This window comes from Lissotriton helveticus, chromosome 1_1 (genome assembly GCF_964261635.1).
Source record: "Lissotriton helveticus chromosome 1_1, aLisHel1.1, whole genome shotgun sequence".
Classification (NCBI taxonomy): domain Eukaryota; kingdom Metazoa; phylum Chordata; class Amphibia; order Caudata; family Salamandridae; genus Lissotriton; species Lissotriton helveticus.
The window spans coordinates 234,315,274-234,327,780 of NC_136057.1; the positions used below are offsets into that span (position 1 = coordinate 234,315,274).

At 44.8% G+C, this 12,507-nt stretch overlaps 1 protein-coding gene across 1 annotated transcript; it reads right to left on the reverse strand.

The window, feature by feature from the left end:
- Positions 1-6,436: 6,436 nt before the first annotated feature.
- On the reverse strand, positions 6,437-7,387 carry LOC144761171 (olfactory receptor 5J3-like). The gene has a single exon (XM_078646679.1). It carries the CDS (start codon positions 7,385-7,387, stop codon positions 6,437-6,439), a length of 951 nt encoding a protein of 316 aa, XP_078502805.1.
- Positions 7,388-12,507: the final 5,120 nt, after the last annotated feature.

A 12,507-nucleotide genomic window follows, 5' to 3' on the forward strand; every position in this document is an offset into this window, starting at 1 on the left:
AACATGAGAAATTGTTACAAACAGCCAATACAGGACTCAGTGACTTAGGGATACCCAGAGCCCTGATACAAAAACAAAACAAATCCACAAAAAAATGTAGCTATCCTACATGTCTTCTGCAAGATTGGGAAAAAATGGCGTCCATGAGCCATTAAATGCCCCATGGAGCCCACTCTCAGGGGTAAAATAACTCTATATGGCTCCCTCTACAAGCCTGGAGCTCGCCACCACGGCCAAAATATTTCACAATTGGGAGGGGGACTGCATGGCACCCTCCCCAAGGCATTAAAGACCCTGGGGAGCCTACCCCCAAAGCCAATTACTTTAAGGGAGGGAGGGCCATGTAGGCTCCTCCCTGAGCATTTAAAGGCCTCGGAGTCCTCATCCCCCATAGCTGGCTCACATTCTATGTCTCGGGAAGCCCACCCCATGGACATAGCGGTTATCCTGCACGCACAGGCAGTGAAACCTGTGTTTGTGCTCACTTGCTGGAAGCATTTACACAACTCCCACCAAGCTGGAGCAAACACAAAGTCTGAAAATGTTCCCATCAGCTGGGAGCAGACTTTTTATCTGTTTCCCTGCCTGCACTGATGCGAGCAGAGAAACAGAGTAAAATATTGCTTCTGACTGGAGGGAGCAGTATTAGTAGCTGCTCCCGCTGGGCGGGAGGAATGCCATCCCCACTGCATGCTGTGAGCCTAATGGAGTCGTGGGTGTCTTGGAGCTCCCCTGTGTCCCCCAACAAGTGTAGAAATGTGGGCCGTGGGAGAGGGGTTCCCAGGTCCGATAACGGCTTGGGAAGGGGGCATCGTAGCCCACCTCCCCTTTATTTAAATCATGTTTATTTAAAACAGGTCCCAACAAGGCTATGGGGTGTCCACGTTCTCCCTTCCCTTTATTTTTTGCATTGGTTCTGAGGGATAGGGACCCCAGAGCCTAACAAGGTTTGGGGTGATGGACCAAACAGCCCCCCTCCTCTTACTTAAACAGTCGTGGGATATGGGGTGCAAAGGGCCTAATAATGCTTGGGGGGCAATTGGCTCCCTTCCCTTTCATAAAAAAGGCCCTGGGGGATGGGGTCATCAGGGCCTAATACGACTCGAGGAGAGGGGCCACATGACCCCCTGCTCTTTAAAAACATAAGACCCTGTGGTCAATTCTGTCGTGCATGGCCTGTGTGCAAGTGGGTGTTGGCATTATGTATGGTAATAACATTTATTTTACGTACAAAAATGGTTACAATACCGTTATAGTTAGGTGTGATAAAAAAATCTGTTTTTCATTAAACAGCGATGTCATTTCAGATGTCATCAGCAATGTCATAAATGATGTCATAGAACATGTAATGAGTGATGTAATATGTGAGGTCTTAAGCAATGCATCGCGGGGGCACGAGTTATAGTTAGCTCTGCTAAATATAACTAGTCAATTTCTGTGTTTTTTTTAGTTTGACACGATAATGTTGTCACTTACATATTCACCTAACTACAAGGTTACCTTAACTTTTGTTTTTTCAGTGAATATAAAATATGTATATATATATATATATATATATATATATATATATATATATATATATATATATATATATATATATATATATATATATATATATATATATATATGTGTGTGTGTGTGTGTGTGTGTGTGTGTGTGTGTGTGTGTGTGTGTAAAACTATGTGTAGTAATCTCCTTCTTATGTAATGAATCTCCCTGGCTCTGATGCTCTTGCTATGTGATGTCATTTAGAATGGTATGGAGGTTTGTGCTTGAAGTGAGAGCAGTTAGAGAAGATGGGCTGAGAAGCCAGGAGGCTGCTCCTGGTGGGCTTATATTAAGGGCTTATATTGAGGCTTACATTGGAATTTACCAAGATGTAACGTGAAGAATAAACTACAACTACAAGGGCTGTGTACTAGACTTTATTGATTTCTACACCATGGTTCAGCTACACTTTTTAATATTTTTTTTTTAATTACTTACCATTTGGGCCTCAGTCAATGGATTTGCATAACACCTGGTAATCTACTAAATCACTCAGCTAAGTTTCAGCATGCCATGTTTTGTTGGAATCCATCCATGGCAAAAAAGTTAAGAGGGGAGTATGCAAAAGTGTGCCAATTCCCATTTCAGCTGCCATAGTAGATTTTGCTGAAAGATATGTAAAAACCTGCTGAGCTGATTTAGATCACATGTGGCATGAGAGTAAAACATTTACTGGGAAAGAGTGCTTTTTTGATTTGGTATAACTGTTCAGCAGGTTTTAAGATATTATGGGGTCCATTAGGATAGCGGACGGACAAAGTCCGTCAGCCATCCTGTCTGGGGCAGGTACCGTCCGCCACAAGGGCGGAGGAACCGTGCCCCCAATTACGATGCACCCGCCACAGTGGCGGGTGCATCCTGCATTTTTAACATTGCGATGCTCGGTGCTTAAAGCACCGTCCGCCGCAATGCTAAAAAGACATGCTGTGCGTTTCAAAGCACAATATGACAGGCACCGCGCGGTGCCTGCCATGTTGTACTTGGAAATGCAGGGGGGTACCAGAGGTACCCCCCATGTGCACCCCCCACCACCCCTTCACCCTGGGGGCTCGCAACAGGCCCCCAAAGCAAAGACCGTATGTCTTTCCTCCGCCACGGAAAGGCATACCCCACAGCCCATCCGGATATAGCTGGCGGTGTCTGATAGACACCGCCACCATATTAGAGCTTTTCCGCCACGGTCGCAAGCCGACCACGGCGGAAAGCGGCGGATGGTGTTGCTGAGCGCCGTGGTACCCCCGCCATTGTAAAATGGTGGGGGGAAATTGAGAGCGGACGGGCACGGATGACGGACGGATCCCCACCACCTGCATGGCGGTGGCGATCCGTCCGTCCGCCATCCTAATGGGCCCCTTTGTTTTTTAAAAAGGTGCCCGGTGGGAAATACAGGGTTAACACTCTTGTATATCTTTTCACCTTTTATGTATCTTGTCGTTTGAAAAGTCACTTTGACACAGTTGGATGAAAAATCTTGAAATTGGTAGAAATGGTCAGATTACTATTATTATTTATATTGAATGTGTGCATACCCATAAATAGGGAGGCAGTTAAAAATAGTCTTGGGGCTAAAAATGTATTCCGTTGCAAACAGGTTTGACACTGTATGATGAATCTGCACAACATTTGGCAGAAACAAGGAAGGATTTGTGGTCTACTGGTATGTCAATGGTAGGGCATATTTAAAGAGGGATCAATAACATTTCTATTTGCTTATAACTTTGGTGCTATTTGATGATTTTGTGTCAATTGTGGCAAGATGTTAGCATGTGATACCCAATGCAGGTATATTAGGATTCATGACGATACAATGAAGGAGGAAAGTTAAACTGGACCTGCCGCCTCTCTGCATGCACCTGTCCAGGGTGTAGCAGGAGCTGGCATTGCTCCCGCTCAACGGCATCAGGAATTTTATCATGCTCCTGCCGGGTGGGATCAGTCTGAGTTTCCTTGCCTTCAAGAGTGAAGGCAGGCTAACAAATGTCTGCTCCCACTTAGCAGGAGTATTTTTGCATCCTCATGGGCATGGAAACAGTGTCCCAGGAGTCAGGACCCAAGTGATCAGGCTCCAGCAGTGAGAACTCTTGGGTTTTCTAAGGCTCGGGAGGGTAGCTGCGCACACCCACCCCTTTCAAAATAGTGTGTGTGCGGAATGTGGCCAGAGGCAATAATCAGCCCTTTAAATATTGTACTGTACCCCAAGGCATGGGGTCCCCGGGGCAGCAATCAACTTGGGAGGGGTGCCGGGTGCTGCCGTCCTCTTTGATTAACATGACGTTCCCTGAGGGATAGGGACCCCAGGGCTAAAATCAGCCTGCAGAGGGAAGCCCAATTTAAGCCCCCTCCACAAATTATTAAATAAATATTGACCCCCCTGGCACACCCTGGGGGTCAGTTTAAATTATCAATGGTAGTCATCATTTTCCTATTTTTTTCTGCAATCCTGCAAGAGTACTACGCCATTATAGCAGAAACAAATGTATAATAATCATTTTAGCCTGGGAGTGAGGGAGTCCATCTGGGACCTCCCTGCAAGGGCTAGGTGACAAGACAACCTCTACCCTGTCCCTCATGCCTTTTTTCACTCATTTTCAGGACAGGCGACTAAGTTTCCGGAGTCTTGTAATGGTCACCCCAACTTTTCTTTCATTATGCGGCAAGCCAGTCAGAGAGCTCTCTCCTCCTAAGCCTTCACTCCTCCATCAGGAGCAAGATGGCCCAAGGGAAAAATGGCCCATAGGCCAATCAGAATGCTCTATTTTTTTGAAGTAGTACTCGGTGGACTCTTGCGAGAGTAACTTAAATCCAACTGTCCAGCTACTACTGGTCAAATTCAGACCAAATTTCAAAGGCACTCTTTCCAGGGCACAATATAGCTTCTTGCCAAATTTGGCATAATTCCATTCAGAAGTTTTCATGCTATTGCATTCCAAAAAAGTAAAAGGAAAATGCATGGATATTTTGTGTTTTGGGTCTCCCCCTTTTTCTCTGCCCCCGCTTGATGGATCACACTTAAGCTTTCCATAAAGTAATGCAGACCTGGGTAAAATATATATGTCATGTGATTGCACTTCTAATGGGTCATTACAGTGTTGGGTGAAATCACTTCCGCCTGACACGCATCGGTCATGGGACCGACTGACATCCGGTCGGCGGTCCCAACTGCCCCATTAGGATGTGGCCAAACATTGTTCGGTCGCATTCCTATATTTTACTATGGGAGCATGCATTCCACGTGTAAACTGAACGTAATGGATGCTCCCATAGTACAATGGGAGGTGCAGTTCATCCCTGCACTCTGTGGCAGGCACCTCAAGGTACCTGCCACAAGGTGCAGGGATCAACAGGGGGGCACCATCAGTGCCCCCTCGGCCTCTAACTGGAGGCCATGCACCAAAGCGGGCCTTGCTAGGGGCCCCTGAACACGCTTTCTGGCATGGTTTCCATGTCGGACAGACTGACACCTTGTCAGAAAGCGTGTATCGTTATCTCCAGTGTGGAAGGAGCTGCCCTTGAGATTACACAGCGCATTCTGACTGGTGGACGGGCTCTTCGAGCCATTCGGGTTGACGTGCTGGTTTCCTTTCTGACCACCTCCATTGTTATGAGGAGGTCGAAAAGAAAACTGTACGGGCCATTACGATGTGTATGTAAAGGCTCCAACAGTATGTTGGAGCGCTGCATCGTAGTCGGCCCCCTAATGTTCAAAATGCAGTGTTGGAACTAGGAAATATGGAAAATGTTTCATAATGCCATCATAATGGCAGCCTACTCCATTTTTCATACATTTAGCCTTTTCAGGGCTACTAGGATGCCCAAACCATTCTGCAGAGCTTATACCTAGTCAGGGCTACTAGGATCATGATTGTGCGTCAAGGGGGATCAAATTATGCAACAAGATTACCTTAAGTGGTAAAAATACAAATTATGCAGCACATTTTTGGGCAGTATAAATGTCATTCATTTGAGCTAGAAACAATATTTGTTGTCAAATCAACACATTTTCCAAACTTTGGGCCCGATTATGATGGCGTTGGGACCGCCACCATTAGGCCGTTGGTGGTGGTCCCATCACCATCAGACCCTGCAGGTCAGCCTGCCACATTAGGATTGCAGGCAGATGGTGGGCAGGCAGAGAGACTGACAGCCGTGGATCCGACAGGACTGTCAGAGGGACTGCAATCCCTCCAATAGTGGTGGTGCCTGATCAGGCTTTGCCTTAGGCAGTTAACCCGCCATGAAAAGGCACGCGGAGAAGGACTTTTGGGGGCCCCTAGCTGGCCCCTCTTCCCTCTTGACCTACAATATGGGGTCTGGGGGGCACCAACATCATCCCTGCACTGTGTGGCAGGCTCCGCATGGTGCTTGCCACACGGTTCAGTATGTTCAGAAACATGCCTCTTAGCATTGATGCTTGTGCTGCAGCCCTTTCTCAGGCCCCAGAACAAGTCTCAATGCTGAGAGTCATGTTTCCAACCGCCTCCACGGGGGTCAGATCCTAATCTGTTTTGCAGGACTGCCAACTCCCTGTCGGCCGGTCTCGTTCCAGACAGGAAGGCTATTGGACGTTCGTCCGACCGCCATCATAATCGAGCCCTTTGTGACAAACTATGCAGCAACTGTAGTAAAGCCATAATAATTTGGTAATTATCAACAATGTGTTCTTGAAAGGTAAACAAAAACTAAACTCTGTATTTCAGAACAATGCCCATTGTTAGCTGCACTTTGAAGAAAACAGCTTTTTCAAGTAAAAGTAGAGGGGGACTCCACTATCCATTCCATGAGATTATTGATAGAAAAGTTAGCGTATCTAAGAATATACCATTTTAACATGGAAACTCAGGAAGTGCCTAATTAATGTAAAATGTACCGTCTGATTATGTTTTACATCTTACGTTATAGATAATAATTTTAGATTTCTTGCTGTTCCTATTTTAAGTGCTTCTTTGACCTCTTTGTTCCTTAAACTGTAAATTAGGGGATTTAACATAGGGATTACCACTGTGTAGATCACTGAGGCCACATGATCCTGAGACAAGGAGTAACTGGAATTAGGTCTAAGGTACATAAAAAGACCAGTCACATAGAACAAATTCACACAAAGAAAGTGAGATGCACAGGTAGAAAATGTTCTACGTTTTCCCTGTGAGGAGTGGATTTTGAGGATGTTGGAGATGATATAAAGATAAGAAACAACAATTATAGAGAGTGATCCCACTCCTATGAGAGCACAGAAAGACATCAGCAATGCATCATTGAGGGAGGTGTTAGAGCAGGCCAGCTTCAGAAGTGGGGGGATATCACAGTAAAAGTGGGAGACCCTATGATGCCCACAGAAAGTTAACTTGAGGAAGCAGCATGTGTTTACCAGGGAGTTCAAAAGACCGATTGCATATGTCCCAAGAACAAGAGAGTTACAGAGTCTCTTCGTCATTATAGCTTGGTAGAGTAATGGACTGCAAATTGCATTATAGCGGTCAAAGGCCATAACGGCTAGAAGTAGACCTTCAACACTTACGAATATGAGAAAGAAAAATATCTGCAATACACATTCTTCATATGAAATTAACTTGCCTTCCAACAAGAAGTTGGCCAACATTCTAGGGGTAATGACAGTAGAATAACAAAGGTCTACAAAAGACAGGTTACTGAGCAGAAAGTACATGGGAGTTTGTAGACGGGGTGAGATCCTGATGAGGGCCATGATGCCAATGTTGCCCAGCACGGTGGTGGTGTAGACCATCAGAAATGCTGCAAAAAGGAACAACTGGAGATTTTTATCATCTGTGAGTCCTAAAAGTATAAAATCTACCCACACAGTAGTGTTTTCTCCTCTTTCCATATTTCATTAGCTGGAATAATAAAATAGGTATTAACTGAGTTATTACTCCTAAATAGGAACTGTAGTGCAAATCAAATACAGTATCAAAACAGCATATATTGCAATGAAGTTCAAATATGCGTGAGCAAGATACTGTTGTACAAATGAATATACTCCCTACACAAAACCAGAGAGAATTTTCTCTAAATATTTCATGTCAACTTTTTGAAGAAATTTCCTCTTGTATTTAAATAGCCATTTAAACTAAGGACGTATGAGAGGAGAGTAGTACATTTGTTTTTTATCTAGTTTTTCTTTCTTTTCTTTAATGGCAGGTTTTTAATAATAAATCACATATAAAAAGTACCCCAATACAATAAACAGTAGTAAAGAAAGGCAATCAGATTCTAAGAGGCAGCTGAAAGTGGGAAATATTCAAAATAGATTGTGTAAAATTGAGACGCTGCTAATCACAAAATATGTACATCTGGGGTTGAATTATATACACAGCTTATTTTTCCTGTTTGTGCCATGGCGCACTTTTCAAATTGTTTGCCTGTCGCAAAAAGGGGAAATGCACCCTATTATGAAGATGGAGCTGTCCCCCAGAGCAGCCGCTAACCTCCTCTATCCTGGGTGCCGCACAACATCTGCTTAAGACTTCTAATTCTGTCTGAATCAATCCTGAGTGATTGCGATAATGGAGTGCGCCGCAACAGGTTGCCGGAGCTAACTAAAGTGCTCACAGATTCCCCCCCGAGAACACAATATAAGAAAAGAATAGGACCTGCCTAGGACCAACTGAACGGACATAAGTTCCGTAGGCGAAGGTGCTGAGTCTGAATAAGACGTGGGTGCAAAAGATTGATTAACCAACAACTGTTTGACTAAAAGATTGTTTAAGAGAAGCTATTGGATCCTGAAAAGAACTCTTCAGCCATCAAGAGTTCAAAACGCGTAGACCAGTCTTTTCTAGCCATAAGAATGCTTAAATTGTGCATAATAACATAAAGTGTTGATATTATTTTCTATGGCAGTGTTCTAAATCAAAAAGATTGAACATAATTGAATTGTAAATAGGAAACATTTTGCCTGCCGTTTTTCTGTAGCCCGTATTGCCACTTACTGATCTCACAGGAACCATCTGCAGACCCTTGCCAAGCCTTGTGGACCTGCACCGCTTGTCTCCCGCCGCCCTACGCTCTTTGACCACCTGGAGCGGGGCCGCCGAGTGGAGACGAGCGAGGGGGTGCACTACAACTCCCAGAAGCCCCAGCGCTCTGCCGTGTCATCTGCCAGCGCCAGGAGGCGCATAAAAGCGGCATCCTCCCCATTGAGCGGGGGAAACATTTTGCCTGCCGTTTTTCTGTAGCCCGTATTGCCACTTACTGATCTCACAGGAACCATCTGCAGGCCCTTGCCAAGCCTTGTGGACCTGCACCGCTTGTCTCCCGCCGCCCTATGCTCTTTGACCTCCTGGAGCGGCCGCCGAGTGGAGACAAGCGAGGGGTGCACTACAACTCCCAGAAGCCCCAGCGCTCTGCCGTGTCATCTGCCAGCGCCAGGAGGCGCATAAAAGCGGCATCCTCCCCGTCTCGCGGGACGCCGGGCGAAGCCCGGGCCAAGGGCGGGCCCGTCCTATCCCGCCACAGACCGGAATAGACTGGGCTGTGCCCCCTCTCTAACATTTACCATCACCTACAGACACAGTCAACTAGCTGGTCTGAACATAGACTCATAAGGTGGAAACTACTCTAAAAACGACTATCTTTATTTTTAGTTGTGCCTGTAAACTGTAACATGTCACCTAGAGGTAGCCGTAGCAAAACAAAGCAACGTATGGCAGATTTTGTAGGTCCTATCGACCAGTTTATTACTAAAGCTAATGAAGCCATAGATCTAGGGATAATATTGTTGGATAGAAGAGTCTCACAGGATTTAGCACAGGCAAGACGATCTTCACTTGGGTCTCTGGCGATGGCACAGACTCCCGCCATTCAACGTGAGAAGGCTGTAACCCTAGAAGTAGACGCTGATGTCCATGGTATCCCCAGTTTAGTCGATCTTTCTGTTACATCATTAATGTCGGACTCACAAACCGCCGAGGCCCTTGAAAAAACCCCCGACATTTTTGCGACACAATTGTTAACTGACCAGGCACCAGCTGCAGATAGGGGAACTAAGGAAGGCGCTATTCCAAAACAGAAAAAGCCATCTAATAAGAGAAAGAGAACTATAGATTCAAACTCAGGCAATACCCGACACAAACTGCAACCTAACATTCAGGGGAAGGGTAATGCTACATTAGGACCAATAACGCAGAATTTTAATTCATCTAATACAGATAATGATAGTATAAATCACCTCTCCATGACTGGGGATCTTAGTATAACAGGTAGAATAACAGACGACTGTGTCAACCCCGATACAGCAGGTAATCAAATGGGGGGTGGCAACCATACATGTGGTGCTGATCAATTCTTGCTAGCTCAAATTAGAGAACTAATAACAACGCAACTACAGCCGTTCCAATTGAGTCTAGCAATTATTGAAAAACAACTAGCAGTCCTAACGTTAACTTTGAAGACATCTACCCACCAGAAGAACTTGGGGATGAAAAATGCAGGAGAACTGAAAACCACAGACACTAATCTTAAAAAACCGGTAGGCACTAATAAACCGGCCTCAGGACCTGCTACCCCAAAAACTAATGCCCGAAAAGAAATCGCTAACAAGGTCCCTCTACAACAGAAAAAAGATACCCCCTGTAGCTGCCACCCCTGTAATTCCAAATCCTGCTCCAACTCCTTCTATTTCTAAACCAGCTCAGATTAATACTGTCCAACATGACCCCTCACCAAGACAGAGTCACCTGGGAGAAAGATCTAAGGGAGGGGGGCGCAAACTGACAAATCTCCCCCCTGAAGCAACCCCCTTTGTAGTCATTATGACAGGGGTCCCTGAATTGCCTCACAATAGCGAGGAACCAAACTGATCCCTAAAAAATAAGGTCCAGTATTGGTTGAGCAATAATAGACCACTCCCACAAAACTGTACCAGTAGGATTATTGCAGTGCGTAGAGTCCCTTGGATTGGCTATCAACCCAAATAAATCTCAGGCGACTGCATCATAGTTAATTTCGACGACCCACATACAGCAGATCATATCTGCTCTTGGGGATCGATAAGTAAACCTGACGGGATATCAACTAAACGACTGTCCTATTTCTACCCACCAGCATCCCGCTATAATGAAGGACTATATTGGCCCTGGCACGAACCAGTAAATCACCAATGGGGTGGGGCCCCAGAATATACCAGGCAGGGGAGGAACGATTGGGCAGTATGGGCAGGTAGGGACAGGAGAAACCAACCATACAGGGATACTTGGGGAGGTATACCAACATTTAACAGATACAGTGGTCTGGAGATGGTTGACTGACCACTATTACATAATAATCATGATAGTACAGGTCCTATGCATCTAACCAAGCTAACTCCACACACAGTGGGCCCGATTCACAGAACTAACTTAAGACAAAATCCTAAACTTACTACTTTTGGTATTCACAGAAGTTAGGATTTTGTCTTAAGTTTGTCTTAAGACAAATTTAAGACAGACTTAAGACAAACTTAAGACAAAATCCTAACTTCTGTGAATACCAAAAGAAGTAAGTTTAGGATTTTGTCTTAAGTTAGTTCTGTGAATCGGGCCCTCCGAAGGTAACTACAGGCTTCATTAAAAATTATCATACCATAGATGTCCCGGAGAACTGCTTCACTACTGCAGTACCCGTAAAGGGTAGTTCCACCATCATAGAGAGTACTCTGAAAGTAACTAATGAGATACGGAGGATAAACTCTCCTGTGACGTTGACAAGCGAGGTGCTGCAAACGCCACCTAGTTAACCTACTCCGGTAACCTCCGATAAACAAGCCACCTTCCACTTTTGGAACATAGCAGGCTTAGCTTCTAAGCACACGGAAATTAGCTACCTGCAGACTGACAACTTAAGTAATATTATCTGCCTACAAGAAACGTGGCTTAATGAACCGATACATCTTTTAGGCTACAAGACTTATTTCTCTCCAGCCAAAAAGTCCACTGCTGGTAGGAGCAAGGGAGGGCTAATCACTTATATTTCAAATCTTTTGCCCTGCTATGATATTATCCCTGTGAAGCTAGAGCCTAATTACCAACTACTTATCCTCCAAAGATCTACTCAGGAAGTTTACTTCTTAATTAATTTTTATAATAACCTGAATGTATCTGATTTCATAATATTGGTAACCGAGATCTCTGACCTCCTCAAAATCCTGCGTCTAAGATACGCAAGTAAGACACACGCTTTAGTCTGGGGAGGGGATTTCAACTTGCACTTATGCACAAAAAGTAATACCCCTAATTGCGGGATTATCGACGAACAAGAGAATGGGCTTACACATTTTACACACACGCCTGAGGGAATAAAAATGTATGAGACAATGGTGAAACTAGAGATGGGCTTCGCCAATGAATTAAAAACTCCAGCAGTTGTATTTGCGCCAACATTTAATGGAAGAGGTGCACAAACTGTGATTGATTACATCCTAGTTTCCGCAAATAAAGCCCCTCACATTAAGACCTTTCAAATAATTAACAACGTACTTAGCGATCACTTTCCCATAAGTGTGGCCCTGCAGATTGGGCATAGTCAAACCAGTGAAGGCTCACTGCAGCTAAACGTGCTGGACCAGCAAGAATTAGTATTGGACCGTCTGAACGGTTACACTTTAAAATGGGGTAAATTAGATCAGACGGCTGTAGTGGCAAAAATAGTGGAGGCAAGTAATTCTCACATAATGAAGTGTCTTGATCCTTTGGCTAACCAGGCCCAAATTTTGGTTAGCTATGCTTCGATTGTTGAAGTCATAAGGAAAGAACTGACCAAAGTCGGTAAACACAAGAAGAAGCCTAGAAAGGGATGGTTTAGTCCTGCATGCACTAAAGCATACACACTACTAAAAAAGGCTCTAGCTAAGGACATGAGAGATAGAGATGAGATTATTAGCCTTAGGAAGGCTTACTCCCTGGCTATAAAAAATAGAAAAAAGGAGATTAAAGACGACCTGTGGGACCCATTACAGAAGAGTAGCGCCTT